Source organism: Poromitra crassiceps (genome assembly GCF_964638095.1).
Source record: "Poromitra crassiceps genome assembly, chromosome: 9".
Taxonomy (NCBI): Eukaryota; Metazoa; Chordata; class Actinopteri; order Beryciformes; family Melamphaidae; genus Poromitra; species Poromitra crassiceps.
The window spans coordinates 15914458-15935713 of NC_139630.1; the positions used below are offsets into that span (position 1 = coordinate 15914458).

Consider the following 21256-nt stretch of genomic DNA (forward strand, 5'->3'; position numbering starts at 1 on the left):
CCGGCACTGTCCCCTCAGTTTACAGTGAGCTACAGTCGTGAAGTTAATTAGTATCGCCATAGAATGGAGGCTAATGGTACAGCTGTTAAAAATCTGCCAAAAACACACATCTCATGGTGCCAAAATACATGTTGTGCTTCGGGTACTCACCACATGATGAAATATTAATCCAAAATGCACATAATTGGTCTTTTTGGAAGGAAAAGAGGTAGCCGGCACTACTTTCCAAACATGGCCACCGACCTCTTTTCCTTCCAAAAAGACCAACTATGTGCATTTTGGTTTAACATCTCATCGTGTGGTGAGTACCTGAAGCACAGCATGTATTTTGGCACCGTGAGATGTGTGTTTTGGCAGATTTTTAACAGCTGTACCATTAGGCTCCATTCTATGGCGATACACTTAAAATCGAAAAAACAACATTTTCAATGTCAGAATTGAGACTTTGACTATCAATTTCTCCAAAATGGCACAGTGAAAATGGCCCATTTCATGACAGTGTATACCCAGGGGTGTAGTGTACACAAATATGTCAGTCGTGGTCTGGGCCTATGAAGCTATGTGATTTTACCGTAGCCTGCTTAGAAAATCGAAAAAAACAACATTTTCAATGTCAGAATTGAGACTTCACGACTGTAGCTCACTGTAAACTGAGCGGACAGTGCCGGTAAGGCATGGTGTATCTTGGTTATGTGGGGGGGGGATGTGGCAAATGAGCTAAACTTCCAAAAAAGTGGTGTATCCCTTTAAAATATCTCTATGTGCACAAGTACATACAGTAACACATGCATGGTCAGTGTTGTTTCACTTACCTGGAGCAGGTCCATGTAGTCCCTGGCCTGCTTCAGTGAAAGCAGAGGGGTTTTCTGATGCTGCAGAGTGCAGCGCACCCTAGTGGTGTGAAGCGACACCTGCCTCAGCTCTCTCTCAAAACAACTCCACTCCTCCACGGTCTGTTGCAGAGCCGGTCCCACAGCCTCCATCTGCAAGTCACCACAAAGGCAAATAATATGATGTCCCTCAACATTTTGCATTTTGCCTTTATTGGATCGTAGGTAGACAAGAAGGTAGGGAGAGAGGAGCGGAGATGATGAAGGTCACGGGTGGGATTCGGCTGCAGGAAGAACTGAGCCTTTGTGGTACAACACACTCTACCAGGTGAGCCAGCGTGGATCATTTTGTTTCTCACAAATTCATCATGGTCCTATGAATGTAATGTATGTGAAAAGGTTCCTTGAATGAACATCTAGATCATCTTTAGTGGGACTTTGAGGTGTTTCAGGTATATTAAATGGCTGCCATGAAAAGGTTTGAACAGTAGTGCCGGTTTCACTGATGTGGAAAAAGTGTATAGCAGTCCCAGACACGTACGGGACATGTTTCTCAATGGAGATCCCCTAGAGAAGCAAACGACTTTGCGTACGCAGCACTATGGAAGACTGTCATTTTTGCTCCAAAAATTACTTTTCATTAAAACCTGACCACGCCCCTTTAGGTGACGTGGTGCCCCCCTGGGGCTGACTGGGCCACCCACCTCACCCCCGTGACTACGTCACGGCCAGTCAGCCCAGGGTCCGCCACTCTTCGTTTCTTCCAGCCAGTGTGAGGACGTCGTTTTCTTAAACTCCGCGGTTAGCTCTGAAATTAGCGCTCTTCATAGCTTGGATAAATAGACTCGCTCCGGTTGATTTGCCCACCTCAAGAGGTTCGCGTGGACGAGATAAATCAAGATTCGGGGACCCGTTCCTGTACTCTTCACCAGCGGCATCGGAACAAGCCATCCAAAGCTAAGAGTGTCTTTCATTGTTAACTGGTGTTTAGCTGCCGCCGTGCAGCTCATGTGAACGTTTTTCCCCGGCTGGGGTAACGTTGTGTTAGGCTTGGGCGCTGACTCAGGTCTGCACTCAAAACTCTTAGCTAGGTTGCATACGTGCACAATAGCTTGTACCGTTAGCACTAGAACAACGGGCTAATTAGCACAGTTGTCACAGATAGCTAGCTTGCATCCGTGCGGTTGCGTCTGTTTGCTAGGTACTTTAGGCGCCAGCTACTAGCGTTAGAGCGTGCGCGTTTCTCCGGCTGGAGTAACGTTAGATAGATAGCTAGCTAGTTGTCTCGTGCAGCTAGCAGCTAGCTTGTAGCACTCCAGCATCTTCACCGTTGCAAGCTACTGTAATTAGCCAGCTTACACGGTTAACTCCGCTAATTTATAAACTTTAAGGTTTATCACAAACTGTAAAAATCTAACTCACCACTGTGTTCTCTACGAGAAAGTGGGCTGGCCATCTCTGACTCTACGTAGGCTGAGTCACTGGTATCTTTTTATTTATAAGGCGATATTAAAACAACTCCCAAATTATTTGTGTACATACATTGTCCAGCAGAGCAACAACAATTACTCTTTACGCTCACAAAACCTTTTTTTATTGAATGTAAAAAGGGCTCGTACAGAGTATGGTAAAAAGGCGTTTCAGTTCTCAGCACCGACGGCATGGAATGAGCTCCAGAAGGACCTGAAATTGCAGGAGCTGGTCTCATTAAATGTTTTTAAAACGATGGTTAAAGGTAGGGAGGACGGTGAAGGTTGCAACTGTTTTTTTTTTTGTTTTGTTTTTCTTCATAGTTAACTTGCTTTATGAATCACTGAATGTGTGTGTGTACCATGTAGTGTTGTAATGTTATGAGATGTTTGTTGTGGCGTCTGCAACTTGTGTAATTGTATGCTGCTTTTCTTGGCCAGGTCCCTCTTGAAAAAGAGATTCTTAATCTCAATGAGGCTAACCTGGATAAATAAAGGTTAAAAAAAAAAAAAAAAAAAAAAAATCTGGTACAGTCGGCGGGGCTTGTTGGCGGGTTAGCTTTGCTTACTCGCACAATGAACCGGGCGGCTGCCATGAGACAGGGGGAGACAGCCAAGAGCTGTGTTAGCTGTGAGGCTACATTGGCGATCCAGGACCGCCACAGGGAGTGTGTGTTTTGCCTCGGGCATAACCATGCTAGCGACGCCCTGCTTAAGCCAGATTCTGCCGGGCCTGCGAAGGCTTTACCCTGGCCGTTTTACGGGAGAGAGCGATGCTCTTTGTCCAGGTGGGCCCGCGGCTTAGCCATGCACCTCCCGACGGAGGCGCATGCGGTGGGTCTGACCGCTCGGAGGAAGAGGAGCTACCTGACGAGCAGGGCTCCCCGGTCCTACCCAAGCAGCAGGTTTTAAACTGGGGGGACGAGCCCATCGACCCTGTGTTACAACAGGGGGGGCTCTTCCCCTACGACCCCATTATTCCCCCCCAGGACGCCCCCCAAGGGGAGTTGTCTGGCGGGGAGGAATGGGACCGCGCTACCACGGTCACCTCTCTGGTGGGGACCCGTTCGGAGGCTAGCCTCAACGAGCCCTATCAGAAGCAGTTTCTGGGGGTAATGTTTAGGGCTGCGGCGAAGCTCGGCATCGCTCAGGCCGAACCACCTCCGCCCCCCGAATCAGTGCTGCGGGGTTGCTATTACCAGCCACTCCAGGCACCACAGGCACCCCGCCCGAAGCCCCGGCTGCCCGTCTGTATTGACGTGGTTCACGCGGTGCAGTCAGGATGGGAAAGGCCTCAGGAGGCCAAGCCGCTCTGCGCGGGCATGGCTCCGTGGACGGCCGTAGAGGGGGCGGATAAACTCGCGTTAACCACGATGCCTCCCCTCGAGGATATGGTGGCCAGACACCTGGCCCCTAACCCCGCGAGGCCAGCTTTGCCCTCTAAGGCGTGCCAACTTACAGCCAAGTTGGCCGAAAAGGCATACTTGGCGGCGGGGCAGTCCGCCGCTGTCCTCCGCCGAAAGGGGAGGACCGCCGGTTCCAGGTCCAAGCGCGCGCGCAGAGTCGTCCTCCGGGGCCTCCGCCGCCGCGGACCGCCCCGCGCCAGCGGGTACGAGTCTCACCGGCTAGGGCGCCCCCAATGGATGCGCCCCACCCAGCCGCGGTGGGCCCATCATGGGTCCCACGGCAGGCCAGGGTACGCGGCCCCCGCCCCCCAAAACGAGGAGGTGCGCGGGGAGCGGGTAACCAGTCCCGTACTTAGTCACCTCCCGGGGGAAGGGGGGGGGCGGGCTATGAGCCCACCGTCGTTGAAGCTCAGCGCTCAACTTCGGTCTGGGACTCAGCAGGGGCCTACCCAACCCAGCTCGCCGGGGCTTGGCTTCAGGGCCAGCCGTCGGCTTGTAGCTTTAGGGACAAGCCCACCGTCCTCGGTGCCCAGCGCCCGAGTTCGGTCGGGAGCCTGTTGGGGAAAATTCAGATGAAATGCCTTGTTGATGCACCAATCAATGAGTTGCTCGTTTGTAATGAATAAGATTTGTTTATTCCAATTCTCAAAAACTCTGCAGAGTGTCACAACCTCCAAGTGTTGTGCCCCGAACATAAACATGACATCTCAGTTATATCCAGCCACCCCCCTGGCACAGATGAGGTGGCCGGTTCAATCCCACGGGATATTTTCCATGAAGACAAAATAAAAGCCTGGTTCTTACAACAAACTGAAACAGAAAATCCTCTCTACACCAGGAAGACAAAATAACACGTTATCCACTGTTCTCCAGCTGGGTTCCCCTCCTAAACAAAACAAACTGCTTCCCAGCCCATAAAGTTAAATAGCTTAAATTTATCCATGCATGTTAATTAGCTCATAACTAAACAGAGTCTACATTATTCAACAATCTAACAATAAGCAGTCAATCAATTATTTTACCCTCACAACTCCACACTTTTGATAAGAATTTGGCATTGTTATCAATTAGAAACAGGGAAAACGCTTATCCGCCGTCAGGAGGCCCCCGGGACAAGCCCACCATCGATGGTGCCATGGGCCCATCGTTGGTCGGGAGCTCTCCTGGGGACCGCACGAGCGGACGAGTCCGCATCCGGCGGTCAAAAGAGAGTCTTGCCTCCTTACTCCCCCCAGCCGGCGAAAGCCGCACGGCTGGGGGGTTACGCCGGTTCAACACGCTCACAGGGCACGTCAGTAGGCGGAGCCCGCATAAGAAACCGGCAGGGGGGCTTAGCCTCTTTTGTCCCGCCCCCCCCTTTTTCTTCCCCAACCATAGCACCGGGTCCCCCGGGGCCCAACAATATACTCAGACCATCGGTGCCCGACAGGCTCGAGGCCTGGGAGCGTCTGTGTTCCCCGTCCCTGTGGCTGCGGCGCACCCTTCGAAAGGGTTACGCCCTGCAATTTGCCAGGGCCCCACCCAGGTTCGACGGGACCCACGATACGGCCGTGGAAGGGGAGTCCATGGACATACTTCACAAGGAGGTCATTTCGCTCCTCGCCAAGGGGGCGATCCGCTCGGTCCCCAAGGCAGAGGTGCGCTAGGGCTTCTACTACAGGTACTTCGTCGTGCCCAAAAAGGACGGCTCCATGCGTCCAATTCTGGACCTCCGGCGCCTCAACAAGACGCTGAGGAAGCTCCCGTTCCGAATGCTCTCTTTTCCCCACCTCTTCAACGCGTTGAGACAGGGGGATTTCTTTACTTCCGTGGACCTGAAAGATGCGTTCTTCCATGTCCACGTGGTCAAGAGACACAGGAAATACCTGAGGTTCTCCTTCCTGGGGAAGGCTTACGAGTTCTGTGTCTTGCCTTTCGGCATGTCTTTGAGCCCGCGAACCTTCGCGGCTTGCGTGGAGACGGCCTTGGCCCCCCGCCGCGCGAGAGGGGTTCGCATCTTCCTTTACCTCGACGACGCTCTTATTGAGGCCGGCTCGAGGATCGGTGCCATGAAACATACCAAGGTGGTGACCGATCACCTACAAACCTTAGGGTTCCTGGTGAACTGGAAAAAGAGCTGCCTCGCCCCAGAGCAGACGGCGATCTTCCTGGGGCTCGAGTTGAACTCCCGGGCCAAGCGAGCCCGCCTTTCGCGGGAGCGACAGGCGCGCACGGTGTGGACAGCGAGGGCATTAAGTCGATGCTCCTCGGTGTCAGTGCTTCAGTGCACAGTCATGTTGGGCCTGATGGCCTCGGCACTGCATGTGCTCCCCCTGGGGAGGCTACACATCTGGTTCCTTGCGTTGCGCTTGGATCCAGCCAGGGACCATCATCGCAGGGTGCCTATGACAGGTCAGGCCCGCCTGGCTTTGGCCATATGGGCAGACCCCCGTTACCTATCGAGGGGCACTCGATTGGGCCCGGTCCCGCTCAGGCTAGTGATTCGCACCGACGCCTCCCTCTGGGGTTGGGGTGCGGTGTGCGGGCTTCTGTCGGCGAATGGCCGGTGGGAGGCTCAGGAGCATCGCCACATAAACGTCTTGGAGCTGGAGGCGATCCGCCTCGCTCTGCTTCATTTCCAGCGAGTCATACATGGACGCCATGTGCTGATTCGCTCGGACAATATGGCGGCGATCGCCCACCTGAACAAACAGGGCGGTGTGCGGTCGAAGACTTTGAACCGGTTAGCGGCGGAGATTCACCTGTGGGCGTATCCCCGTCTCCTGTCAGTGTCGGCGGTCTATCTGCCGGGACGGCTGAATTACGGCGCCGACCTGCTGTCTCGAGGCTACCCCCGTCATACGGAGTGGTGCCTCCACCCTCAGGTGGTGGAACAGATTTGGGCCAGGTTCGGTCGTGCCCGCGTCGATCTCTTCGCATCGCGGCGCGCGACGCACTGCCCATTGTGGTTCTCGATCCAGGAGGACAGCCCCCCGTTGGGACACGACGCGTTGGCGAACGCGTGGCCACGGGAGGGGCTTTATGCGTTTCCACTAGGGATGGGCATTTCTAGCAAAAACACTATTCGAAATTCGCTGGCCAAATTCGAATTTAATTCGAAATTCGAAAATAATAAAAAAATGTAAAAAAAAAAAAAAAAAAAAATTTTTTTTTTTGTGAGTGAAATGTTGCATTGTCTCACCTGATTCTAAGTCTACGGCTTTATTAATTAATATAAAAAGCTTCTGCTGTGGATTTTTAGCTCAAACAAGCATTGCACCACTGAAGTAAAGAACATGTTACATGACATTGACATTTTCGAAAATAAAAAACAGTTTTGACAATCATGAGTGGTTCATTAAATATTTAGTAGGCTCAGGTCTGAGTGCCAAAGGGGTGCCAAAGTCACCCCCTCTCCCTCTTCATGGGATTTCATCCGCCATTCATTTTTCCATAAACCTTGCTTAAAATGCTTATAAAAATTGTTTTACTTGCTCAAACCAAGCGATTTGACTATACTTAAAATCAGGGGAGACAATGCAACATTTCACTAAAAAAAAAAAAAAAAAAAAAAAAAAAAAAAATCGAAATTCGAATTTCAATAATAAAAGTCGACCTTGATAATAACAACGATTATTCGAAAATTCGAAATTCGATGCCCATCCCTAGTTTCCACCGATCCCCCTGATCCGTCAGGTGTTGAACAGGGTGAAGGAACAGCGTCTCCGGCTCGTTCTAGTGGCTCCGTTCTGGCCCAGGCAGACGTGGTTTGCGGACCTGGTCTCCCTGGCGCAGGGCCCGCCTTGGGCATTGCCGGTGCGGGCTGATCTCCTATCCCAGGCGGAGGGGGAGGTGTTCCACCCCTCCCCAGGCAGGTGGAAGTTAGCAGTCTGGCTCCTGAACGGGACCAGTTGCTAGCACGGGGCTTGCCCGACAATGTGGTGCGCACTATTCAGAGTGCTAGGGCTGCTTCGACCCGCACTCAGTACGCGTACAAGTGGCGGGTTTTTCCGCGATGGTGCACTAGTAAAGGTGTGGATCCAGTGAACTGCAGCGTGCGCCCAGTTCTCTGTTTCCTTCAAAGCTTGCTTGACGCGGGGCAGTCCCCGCAGTCGCTTAAGGTGTACGTAGCCGCGATTTCGGCTTGCCACATGGGGATTGAAGGGACCCCCGTGGGGGTGTGCCCTTTGGTCTCGCGCTTCATGAAGGGGGCGCGTAAACTGCGCCCGCCGGTGCGGTGCGTTTTTCCCAAATGGGACCTGGTTACGGTGCTGGACGGGCTAACGGGTCATCCGTTTGAGCCCATGGACTCCGCCGATTTGAAGTTTCTGTCCTTAAAGACCGCGCCTTATCGTCAGGAAAGAGAGTCGGTGACCTGATTGCCCTCTCAGTGCAGCAGGCCTGTATGGTTTTTGGGGACGATGGGCGCAGGGTTACGTTGCGACCTAACCCGGCGTACCAGCCCAAGAATATTAATGCCAGCTATAGGTCTATGGTTATAGACTTATCGGCATTCTGTCCCCCGCCGTTCAGTTCGGGTGAGGAGAGACGTTTGCACATGCTGTGCCCCGTAAGGGCGCTCTCGGCCTATGTGGCCAGGACGCGTTCATTACGCATTACAGATCAGCTGTTGGTCTGCTTTGGGCAAAGGGCCCAGGGCGGACCCCTTTCCAAGGATCGCTTATCACACTGGATAGTGGAGGCGATCGCGTTGGCATACTCTGCCGTGGGCAAGGTTCCCGCGGGGGGTATCAAGGCGCATTCTACGCGAGGTGTTGCGACATCCTCTGCGTTGTTGCGTGGTGTGTCGGTGGAGGACATGTGTGCCGCGGCCTCATGGTCCTCTCATCACACTTTTGTCAGGTACTACAGTCTCGACGTGTCCGGTTCGCAGTTTGCGCACGCGGTGCTGTCGGTGGCAAGAAAGTAGTATCGTTGCCACTCTAATATGTCATTCGGTTAGGCATAAACGTTGCCATATAGCCGTGGTTCACCGGTGCCTTTCGGGTCGCCCTTTGGGTGCTCCCGGCAGCAAGGTCGGTTGAATTGAGGCACTAGTGAGAGCTTGAGTTCGAAACGAAGTAAAACGTTACGGTTGTGCTACAACCCGGGTTTTACGAGTGAGAACGAGAGCTCTCACTACCCAGCCTTGCTGCGTCGATGCGTCTCTGGGTGCGTCGGATCTCAGCTGGCTGGAAGAAATGAGTGGCGGACCCTGGGCTGACTGGCCGTGACGTAGTCACGGGGGTGAGGTGGGTGGCCCAGTCAGCCCCAGGGGGGCACCACGTCACCTAAAGGGGCGTGGTCAGGTTTTAATGTAAAGTAATTTTTGGAGCAAAAATGACAGTCTTCCATAGTGCTGCGTACGCAGCGAACTAGGCACTAGTGAGAGCTCTCGTTCTCACTCGTAAAACCCGGGTTGTAGCACAACCCTAACGTTTTATGATGTATTTATTTATGTATTTATTTTCTCTTGGTCAGCGCCTAATGATTGTAATCTTTCCGCACTGCACTTTCCATGGATCACCAGCACTATGACGTCCTTCTTTTCTGTTGCTGCAGTTTGAGTTTTTTTTGTTGTTGTCTTTATTCCAAACCAGCCTGACGTGTATAAGGCATGGCATCTTGTGTACCAGAGGAAGGTAAGCGCTAGCCGGCACCGGCTGTCAGTTTAGAGTACAGCCATTTGTGATCACCCGACGAGCATCGCTGAACGTCACGTTACGTCCCATTATCGCTGCTGGACGCTGATTTTGGACGCTGTCGCTCAAAAAAAGTATAAAAAACTAGGCGATAGGAGAACACTGCTGGAAAACTGCTGCCATGCTCCATGTTTGTTTTAATTTGTTCATGTTTTGTTTTTCATGTATTCGCTATGCTTTTTATGTCTGCTGCACACAAATTGCCCTTCGGGGACAAATAATAAACTTGAATCTTGAATCTTGAATTGAACACATCGCAGAGGCACAGTTGTGGGCATGTAGGCTACTTCCAAGCATTATTCCTATAACTAGATAGGCATCATAGGCTATTAGTGGTGTGTTTGCTGGACAGCTAACATTCATACTTTATTAAAATTACTATGCAGTCAGTTAGATCCTGCTGAGGATATAAGGGTCATCTAAGCATTTGTTCATAATGTGAGCAGCAGGTGCAAAACAATAATTAAATCAACAAGCATGAAATGGCAGATGGCAGCATGTATAATCAAAAGGTTATGTGTGAGATATTACTTTATTATATTAAATCTTACGATTGCAAACCATATAACTGAGTTATTTAGGCCTACTTAGCCTATTGCACAGGCATATGAATGTGTATTTTTTCTTGTCATTCTAAATTTCATCACCTTGTTTCTTCTGATTAATATTTAAATTCAAATACATGTGATTCTTGTGTTACAATGAGCTGAATTAGTTCACTGTAAATAACCCTGTTTTTATAGCACCCTGATCAATTCTCTGTCTATAGGCTACATACGTGCACTGCCAAGAGTAGCGGCAGCGTTATAAACCATAGATATATGACTATATTAAAAACATAAACAGACTGGCGTCTTTCATGCAGGCTAGCAAGCATAACTGCTGTCTGTCTGAGTCTGACCCACTGAGTCTGACGGTCTGACCACAGACTGTAGAAAGAGATGTAATGCAGGATAGCCAAGCGAATGTGTTTGGATGAACGTTTGACACTAGGCCAATCAGAGGCAGAGAGGGGCGGGTTATGCCTTCGTCATCATCGAAAAAATCCTGTGTACCAGAGGAAGGTAAGTGCTAGCAGGCACCGGCTGCAGATGGAAAAGCTTTCATGTGGATGTAGGTTGAATCACTGTTGGGTTATTATCGGCTGTTTTTCTCTGAGTGCAGTTATTTTTACCTGCTGACTAAGAGCTGCACAAGCTTCACTGAGGCTCTGTGTCTGGCCAGCGAAGGCACCGTCACTGGGATGCTCCACTTCCTGTTCCTCCTCGCCAGCCTGCACACGTGTGTGCTCCACTTCCTGTTCCTCCTCGCCAGCCTGCACACCTGTGTGCTCCACTTCCTGTTCCACCTCGCCAGCCTGCACACGTGCTGCTCTCAACTCCTGCAACTCCACAGCCGCCTCCTTCACTGCGTCTTCACTGGCCTGCAGAAAACAAGCAAGATAGAACAAGCTCAGAACAGCATAGTAGGACATGTAGACACTTTTAACTTGACAACATAAACATTCTAAATGGCCCTTAGCTTACTTCCTGTCGCAGTGTTTGCTAATAGGACGAATCGGCGTGACATCACAACCATCCGGAAATGCGGAACCCCCCCAGCAGTTAACTAGTATGAGTTGTGCCAAACAAACGTTAATATCTCAAAAACTATACATCACATCGCTTATATTTTGACATTCTGATTGACAGCAGAAGTAGCTCAAGAGTTTGAAACAGCACAGCCGGCTAGAGTGAGACACTCAAGGCTCCATAGGGTCCCATTATAAGGTTACCCGTTTCCACCCAATGACGCTGTTTGTTTACCAAAATGCTGGTCGGTTGATCGCTCGTATACAATAGCTGACAGCAAATAAGCTAGGTTTCAAACAGTTCCCTAGCAACACAATTCCGTGAAAACCATCTATGAAGGATAAAAAAAATAAAAATAAAATAAAATAAACAAGCTGTACCTCCCACTCCAGCAGAGCCTTGTGAGCCAGGGTTTGACTGACAGGGCGCTGCCACTCCTTCAGCTTCTCAGTCTGCTGAGCCATCCGGCCATGAACACGCTGCAACCTCCGCTCTCTGTCTGCACACGTGTGACGCATCTGTTCAGCTGCACACATCTGAAGAAGAAGAGCAGCACAACAACTTATTCATGTGTTCAGCTGCACACATCTGAAGAAGAAGAGCAGCACAACAACTTGGGATCAAATCCATCTGAGTTTACATCATTTGGTAGCTGAAATTTCCCATAGTGCATTGCAAAAATACACTGACTCAAATGGGTTTTTGATGGTTTTTGGTTCGAAGCTGGTGAGTAATCAGTTTCTTTACATCTGTCCATTTTCATGACAAAATAAATACATAAATAAATAAAATATGTATAGAATATAGAATATATTGAATATATGTGACACACATGTGGATCACCTATGTGCCAAATTGGCACAACGTTTGCACTTTCTGCGCAGACTCAGGCTCTTTGGTGTGAGCAAGAAAGTTATGTCCACTTTCTATGATGCAGTGCTAGGTAGCATTATCAGATATGGCATGGCTGCCTGGTTCGGGACACTCTCTGTCCAGCTCAAATCCAAAATAGTAAAAATGGAAAAAACTGCCATGAAGGTAATTGGTAGAAAAGACTCCCCTTCTCTTCAGGTCATTTTTGAGAAAGCAGTGCTCAGCCTGGCAAATAGGGTGCTGTCTGATCCTTCACACATTCTGACTTCAGAGTATGAGCTGCTACCTTCAGGCAGACGCTATAGGGCGATTCGTTGCAAGAGCAACAGGTTTAAGTTTTCTTTTCTTCCCACTTCTATAGGTCTACTGAACAATCATCACATTGTTCATAGCACTTAGTGGAGTTAGACTTTTATGAATGGTTATTGACTATTTGCATTGCTCTAAATTGTGATACTTTTATTACCATACTGGTGATTGTGCACTTTATACTCCGGTCCTACGATGTACTATTGTATTGTTACTTGGTGTGACCTGTGATTAGTACTCATGAATATGCTTCTACTTGTATCTATTTTTAATTTATTGAATTGCTTCCTACTATGGTTAAGCTGACTCAAGGTCAGCTATACCTACAGTGTGAGTTGACTGTTGCTTCAATTGAATGTACAAATGCTGCTATTATGTGTCGTCTGTATCTGTTTTAAAAATGCTTATGTGAACTATTGCACTTTGCCCAAGACAAATTTCCCTCGGGACAATAAAGTATATCTCATCTCATCTCATCATATAGAATAAAATGAAATGCAAGAAATAAAATAAAATAAATAAAAAGTGTGTTTCAGAATTGTATTCTTGGCCATGTAGAAAAGACTCTGAAGCAGCATTTAGACCATAAGACACAAATTAAAAAACACTCATGTCGACATCAATCAACCAATCAAAATGTGTCATTTGAATTCATTCTGGTTAAGGGCTTCACATAGTCAACCAGTGTAGTATTGATCAATTCTACAATACATATCAAAGTGCATCATATCCATCATATCAGAGGGTGATGACACGGACTGGATCGTATCAGATTTGTAATGAAAAGCCAATATGAGCCCGTATCGATATATTGATCTAACCCTAGTCTGACTCAACTGTAGTAGACTGTGGGAATAAGCAATGTCATTGGTGCCGACCATTTCAGTCGGGATTCCCCTCCCCTTCATAACATAGTGCTGTTTTCTAGTCCCTGTCACCAGCAACAACAATAACCTCCGAGCTAGCAGCCTACACGCTGAAAATGGCAAGTTTTTAAGTGATTTGGATCGTGCAATAAGGCAGGCCTGCTTGTTTCTCTCGGGGAGTAGAATATTATAGTTCCTAGTGTTGCAGATTTTATTTTGAAGATTCTCACCGGAAGTGTTTTACCTTACTGTTACAGGCTTGACGGTGGTTGAGCTATGCGCACATCCAGGGCTATTGTGATTGGTTTAAAGAAATACAAACAAGACAGAGCGTTTTCCCCTACACCAGAATGATAGTGGGTTGAGTCAGACGTTTCTCCAGCACTGACACAGGGCTAATGTAAAGATAGCTCTGGCTAAGCGGGTCTCGTCTAACCTTGATCACTGTCGGTAAAATCAAAGATTTAACCGGGTTCACCCTTGTTGCATAATAGGGGCTGAGATACCGACCTGGCTCCCCAGCTCCCCCTGGAGGTGCAGCCAGCGCAGGTTGAGTTCGCCGAGTCGCTCGGCGAACATGGTGTGTTGGGAGTGGAGGGCCTGGATGTCAGGTCCAGTCACCTGAGGACCAGACTGACACAGGAAGTCAAGAAGGAGCTGCCCACTGGCCACGCCCACCTTCAGCTCCTGAGAAACATTAAAGAGAAGCCATTTAAAGAAATCACTGAACACAAAGAAAACAAATAGAGAGAGAAATCCTCCCGGTGCTGTGTGTGTGTGTGTGTGTGTGTGTGTGTGTAACTGTGTGGAGGATTTTACTCTGCAGCTGCACTGAAACCTGCAGCACACCTCTAACTATTTCATTATAGTCTGACTTTTTTTTTTTCTTTTCTGATGCCCCCCCCCCCCCCCCCCATTGTACTTGGCCAATTTCCCCCTGCTGCCCCGGTCGCTGCTCCACCCTCTGCTGATCTGGGGAGAGCCGTAGACTAGCACCATGTTTCCTCCGACACATGCGCAGTTGCCAGGTGCTTCTTTTCACCTGACAGCGGGGAGCTTCACCGACAGGACGTAACACGTGGGAGGATCACGCTATTCCCACCAGTTCCCTTCCGCTCCAAACAGGCGAGGAGGCGCTAGTGCATCGACCAGGATACCCCTAAACCGGCTTCCCACCCGCAGGCACAGTCAATCGTGCCTGTATGGACGCCCGACCAAGCCGGAGGTAACACAGGGGCGCGAACCTGCAACCCTCGTGTTGGTAGGCAGGGAATCTACCGTATAGTGTGACTTCTAAATGCTGTTTCCACTCTGACAAGGATACAATTAAAGTCACTTTTGTTAAATGGATATATAGATGAAAGCATGATTAAACAAACCCACTGACAAAATGATTAGAGAGGCAGAGATGGAGATAGTGGAGACAGACAGGAGTACCTGGTAGTGCTGGAGAGAGAACTGTGCTGTTTCTGAATGACTGTTTTCAGAGCATGAGGTGAGGAGGGTCTTTGAATGACTGTTTTCAGAGCATGAGGTGAGGAGGGTCTTTGAATGACTGTTTTCAGAGCATGAGGTGAGGAGGGTCTTTGAATGACTGTTTTCAGAGCATGAGGTGAGGAGAGTCTTTGAATAACTGTTTTCAGAGCATGAGGTGATCTCTCTCTAGCGTCCTCTATACTGTTCCCAAATGTTTTAAGAAGTCAACTATTGTTCCTGTTCCAAAGAAAGCTAAGATCAGCTGTCTGAATGATTACTCTAACTTCTGTAGTAATGAAACGTTTTGAGAGGTTGGTCAAATCTGTCATTCCTCAGTCCATTGATCCATATCAGTTTGCTTATCGGTCCAACAGGTCTGTTGAAGATGCCATTTCTATTGCTTTGCACACTGTTCTAGAGCATGTTGACACATGCAATACGTACTGCACACTGTTCTAGAGCATGTTGACACATGCAATACGTACTGCACACTGTTCTAGAGCATGTTGACACATGCAATACGTACTGCACACTGTTCTAGAGCATGTTGACACATGCAATACGTACTGCACACTGTTATTCATTGATTTTAGCTCTGCGTTTAATACAATTGTTGCAAGGAAACTGATTGTGAAATTGAGAGCCCTGGGCCTGCCGCCCTCCATTTGTGACTGGATTTTAGATGTCCTGCTGGGGAGGGAACAGGAGGTAAGGATAGGAAGCTCCACCTCTTCCACAATAGTCACAAACGTAGGTGCCCCCCAGGGTTGTGTCCTCAGCTCATTTTTGTATCTTCTTTTCACCTTTGACTGCTTTGCAAAGCATAAACTAAACCGCTTTATTCAATTGGCAGATGACACCACTGTCATTGGACGGATTCAGAATAACGATGAATCCGCCTATAGACGGTTTTCACCAGCTGCAACCCCACAGCATTTCCTTTTTCTCAGCTTCTTCTTCTGTGTTTTATGGCGGTTGGCATCCTTAAATGTTGCATTACCGCAACCTGAATTGTATCAGCTTCACAGTGCTAACTATTGACAGTGTCCACTTTCTCAGCTGTTCAGGGGAAAACACTGACATAGCCTACTTCTACTTCTATTTCTATTTTTTATTTTTTTAAATGTAAAGATAGGCCTATGCGTGCAATAACCTACTGATAGTCAGCTTACTAACATGTAGCTTTTATTAGCCTCAGGCTAGCTCCGCGGACCGGACAACAACGCTTCCTACTACCCAGCGTGTGCACGTCTTTCTGACAGGGGTGGTTGTCATGGCAACTATCAACAACAACTACTAACTACCAGTGTTGGGAGTAACTAGTTACTAAGTAACTAGTTACTGTAACTTAACTACTTCTTGCAGTAACTAGTAATCTAACTAATTACTTATCAAATTTAGTAACTCAGTTACAGTTACTAAAATGGTAACTGGGCTAGTTACTAGTTACTTTAGGACATGAAAATAACGGACAACTTCAGAGGATTATCCGGTTTCTGATCCTCCGACCTAGTCCGGGAAGAGAGCTGCAGCTGCAGCCAGAGCCCCAGAGGCTAATGACCTTGGGTAAGCTATAAGCTTCCCCAATAAGCAAATGTTCAATGCCACACTGTGGCACAGTGACACTAACATAATGTACGCATTAATAACAATCGAAGCAGACTTTTAAAAGTAACGCAAAAGTTACTTTCCCTAGTAACAAATTACTTTGAAGTAACTAGTAACTTTAAAGTAATTAAATTACTTTTTGAGAGAAGTAATTAGTAACTGTAACTAATTACCAATTTTCAGTAACTTGCCCAACACTGCTAACTACTACAATACATAAAGACCGAAATAGGCTACCTTGTTAATGTGTCTGTCGGAGACACGGCCTAACGTTAACATTTAATATGAGCCAAATATCAGCCTGCGCTCAGCTATGTATACAGGAAGTAAACCGGATATCCAGGTGGGTTGTGATGGTTGTTATTGTTGTCAAGTTAAAACCGTCTATAAACAGGAGGTGAAAGACCTGGTAGATTGGTGCAATGACAACAACCTTGATTTAAATGTCACCAAAACTAAAGAAATCATTGTTGACTTCAGGTCAAATGCACGTTCACACACTCCCATTAGCATTAACGGTGCAGACGTTGAGATTGTGGATAGTTTTACGTTTTTAGGGGTGCAGATCTCCAAAGACCTTAAGTGGTCTCTTAACTGTTCTTTTAGTGTCAGGAAGGCTCAACAACGTCTTTACTTCCTGAGATGCCTGGAAAAGGCTGGTGTTTCCACCAAAACTTTAATACATTTCTACAGATCGACTGTCGAGAGCCTCCTCACAGGTTGCATAACTGTCTGGTACAGAAGCTGCTCTGTGGAGGACCGTTGTCTCATTGACAGAGTTGTGAAAACAGCCCAGAAGATTATAGGCTCAGACTTGCCTCCTGTATCTATGTAAAAAGGTGTCATGACAGACAGGGCCCAGAAAATAATCACTGACCCCAGTCACCCAGGAAACGGTCTTATCACCCGACTACCTTCAGGCAGACGCTTCCGATGAGAGCGCTCCCCAGACAGGAAGGTTAAGCACAGGGTTCCGATGGGAGCGCTCCCCAGACAGGAAGGTTAAGCACAGGGTTCCTACAAGCAGACTAGTAAACAGTTTCTTCCCAGAGGCAGTCAGGTTCTTAAATGAATAGCACAACTGCACCTTATTGCTCTGATCTGCTGTTTTATTATTTTATCTTTTTATCTTTTAATTTTGCACTGTGCAGACATGCTACCCTGGCGTGGTTCCTAGAGAACAGCACAAAGCACTTTATTCATATGCCCTTCTTATTATGCCTTTTTAAAAATCATTATTTTGTATACTTTTATTAATTTACAGCCATGCACTGTGCCCACATGCTGAATGTATCCATGTCTTACCCTGTTTAATGTTTTGTTGTGTGCTCTCTGTTTTTGTACTTTCTTTTTTCTGTACCATGTGGAGGTGTGACTTGTGTACAAGAATTCCAATGCATTTTAATGACAAATTCTAATGCAAATGGAAAATAAACTTGAACTTGAACTTGAGACAGACAGGAGTACCTGGTAGTGCTGGAGAGCTTCAGTGATCTGGGCTGCGTCTTCGGCCTTGAGGACCGTTTCTCTCTCTTCACCTAGCCGCATCTCCAGCTTCTTCACCCACTCCTCCACAGCAGACAGCAGCTCCAACGGTGGCCAACCTGCCAGCAACAGCTACAGTCACAGAAAGACAGAGAGAAGAGAGGGACACAATGAAGATTGTTACCACTGTGTTTCACATGATATTTTATGCACAATGTATGTTGCTTTTTTATTTATTTATTTTTTACTTCAGAAGCTTTTGTTACATTCTATTTATTCAATCAGGTTGTTTAGTCGGGCAAAACGTCATACAATTGTGCTATTAGCTTTTTGATTTTGATTTGATTTATTAGAAAGAATGTTAAGATACATAACACAGCTGTGCCAAACTGGCAACAGTACATCCATTAAAACCATTCTGACCAGGATAAAACACAAACAAGTCTACAGACTTATTTGAATTGTGCTCCTCCATTGGCAAACAAGATGAGCAACCAACAGAAAGAAAGGTGCAAAACAGCAGAAAACATTAAGTGCAAAAACAGCAGAATTTGGCGATAGCTTAAAACCAAAGAAGAATACCAAGAAACAAAAACAAGCTAGTTAGGATACTTTTTCGTTTTTTATATAATCTTTTGGCCCATTTTGCCTATATTGATAGGACAGGAGGCCGACAGGAAAGGTGGGGAGAGAGAGAGAGGGGACGGCATGCGGCAGAGGACCATGGGTCAGAATGGAACCCAGGTCGGCCAGGTGAAGGACTATGCCTTTGTGGTACGCGTTCTACCAGGAGAGCCACTGGGATGTCATGTTAGTTAGGATACGTACAGTAAGTGGAGAGCCACTTAGGCAAGGACGACTTAAAACTGGTTAGCCCAGTGGCCGTTTTATATTGCTGTTCCACAGTACTACAGCTGAATAGAGGAAGGTGACCTGTCCAAAGGTGCTAAGCTTAAATCTAAATGGAATTATATTAGTCGCGCTCCCTCTAGTGAGGTGATAATGATTATGTTCGATGTAGTTAAAATAGTTACAAAAGTATTTAGGAACCTCGCCAACGGTGATCTTATATACAAAGGTCAGTTTCAACAAATAAACTATTTTTTCCCCAACTGTGAGCCATCTAAGACTATTAAAATGAGATGGCTCCGAATGAGTATAAGCAGGAAGTTTCTAATCAGCCTGACTAAGTTGTTTTGTGTGGTTTGAAGGCTATTCTTAATGCTCTTGGAGGCTCTTATCAAACCAAGAAGTGCAAGCATCATGGAAATAGCATCGAAGCAAGGCCCCTGCCAATGCTCACAAAGCCTTTGTGTCCAGGAAGCTAGAATCTCTGGCTAGAAATGTGATCCGTTGGTTCACCTCGGTTACAACCTTTTGGGACGTGCTCTCCCAGGAGAGAGACTGATCTATCTCACAACCTACATCAGGGATACTCAATTTGCTTAGCCCGGAGGCCACTTTTCCAAAAATAACAGGAGGCCAGGGGCCAGTTAATAAACAAACATTCATATAAAATTTTCTGTAGCAGATTGTAGGTTTTTGGGGTCTCAGCCGGAGTTTAGTCTCACAATTTTGTGCACACGGGATAGTTAGTTAGTTAGGTTAAATTAGTTAAGTACAGATAATATACTGTCAGTGTCTGGGCAGCGAGCAGACGGCCATATTTGACAATTTAGCTGCAGCTCAGTCAAACTTTATTCAACATTAGTTTTCATTGTGAATTAGAAAATGGTCACATCTGGCCCCCAGGCCGCAAGTTGAGTATCACGGACCTAAAAATGTTACTGTCTCCTTGTTGGAGACAACGGAGCTGCCCAGCTCCACCTTGAAACCGGGATATGTTTTCAATTTGTAAGACGACACAAACAGAATTGATTCGGTTTTACCGTTTAACAAACGGTTATCAGATAGCCAGTGGCTGACCTTTTGTAGCTCTGTGCTTAGACTTTAATTGACTGATGTGATGTGCCTGTTCTAATGACTACATCTTTCTATGGAAGATAAAACGCTTGCTTTCATCCACCTGGACTGAAGTGGTTACCTCACTGTACTGTGAGACATCAAAAGGAATCTTCTGGCAAGACGTTTTTTTCCTAATGTGGAATATCTGTTTCCTTCACCGGTGATGAATGGCGAGCAATATTAAAAGTGTCCTTCTCCTCCTTTTTACATCCTCCCAAATGCTCCGTCATCCCAGAACAGGATGGACTCTGCACTCCCCTCACTGAGGGGGATTCCTGTCTCTGCACTCCCCTCACTGAGGGGGATTCCTGTGCCCAATTATCTTTGACAGCCAGCAGCACCAACATGCTATCTGAACCACATCTCCTTCTGCAGCTTGACTGTGTTTTCCTGCTGTGGTGCTGCAGAGGTGCAGCCACCACGACCGTGGCCTCCATCATCTCACTCTGCATTAACATAAACTCTGCAGGATGATGCCGGCTTAGTTCAGGTCCACAATGGTGAAGGGAAAAACAGTTCTACTAAAGGTTTTGTTCTCTAGGTCAGTGGTTCTCCCAGGGGTCCGTGGCACTTTGCCAGGGGGTCCGCGAAAAGTTTTCAGGTAAAAAAATAAAAAATAAATAATAACAATAATAATAATAATAATAATTTAAAAAAAAATCTAAAAAAAAAAAATGCTACATGTTACTTATTCCTTCTCAAACTACTTCCTACATGGTGCTAGTCTATCAAAATATCTTGGCTGTCATTGATTGTGTTGCATAGTGGTTTTCTGTACTGTTGACAAATTGTGATATTGTAAGTCGCTTTGGACAAAACAAAAGCGTCTGCTAAATGACGTAATGTAAATGTAATGTAATAAAAAAATAAAAAAATAAAATGTGCAAAATCTTCATAGTTCAACGAAAATAGTTTATGTTTTAAATCTAATGGTTCATGGATTACATTCTAATAACAAACCTATCAAATTAAAAGTCAAGCACGTTACCGTGGAAATAATTAAGCTTAGCCCAAAATCACAAATCAGAATGAGGGGGTCCCCGGTATATTTTCTATCTTGTAAGGGGTCCTTGGCTGAAAAACATTTGAGAACCTCTGGTCTAGGTGACAAACTGCTAAAAGGGATCTCCCATCACATGGAGGTATGTGGAATAACACAGACACAGACAGCAGGGTCCAGAATTAGCACCAGCCACCAGCCAAATGCTGGTCAAATAAATGCAAGTTGCTGGTAGATTTACTTCACTCACCAGTAAAAACAAAACAAAACAACAACAACAACAACAACAATGGTAATCTATTGAGTGGCAGGTCAAATATGAACATTCACGAGCCGTTTGGTCGGTGGAAAAAAGTGAATTTTGGATTCATTTTGGACCTTGCAAGACAGTATAACAAAAGTTATAGAGACGTCACTTCCTGCTTCAGCATGCGCACCAATAGCTCTCATCCGCCATGTATTTCCCATTTCGTAAAATGCTTATCAAAAATGTTTTACTTGGTGAAACCAAGCGATGCAGCTATATTTAGGATCAGGAGAGACCATATCTAGAACATTTCATTTCATTTACATTTTGGTCTGAGTGAAATGTTCTATGGTCTCTCCTGTTTCTAAATATAGCTGCATCGTTTGGTTTGACCAAGTAAAACATTTTTTTTAAAAGCGTTTTACGAAATGTCTATGAGAAAATAAATGGCGGATGAAATCTCTTGGTGC

General features: G+C 46.9%; 1 protein-coding gene across 1 annotated transcript in view; it reads right to left on the bottom strand.

Annotated features, from left to right (window-relative positions):
* syne2a (spectrin repeat containing, nuclear envelope 2a) overlaps positions 1–21256 on the bottom strand; it is a gene marked incomplete at its 5' end in the record, with an annotated part of 223959 nt that overhangs the window by 71144 nt on the left and 131559 nt on the right. Inside the window, 5 exons of the mRNA XM_083642872.1 lie at positions 813–983; positions 10561–10809; positions 11338–11493; positions 13516–13692; positions 17557–17706. Coding sequence (XP_083498998.1) covers positions 813–983; positions 10561–10809; positions 11338–11493; positions 13516–13692; positions 17557–17706 — 903 coding nt within the window. The remainder of the gene's footprint in view (positions 1–812; positions 984–10560; positions 10810–11337; positions 11494–13515; positions 13693–17556; positions 17707–21256) is intronic.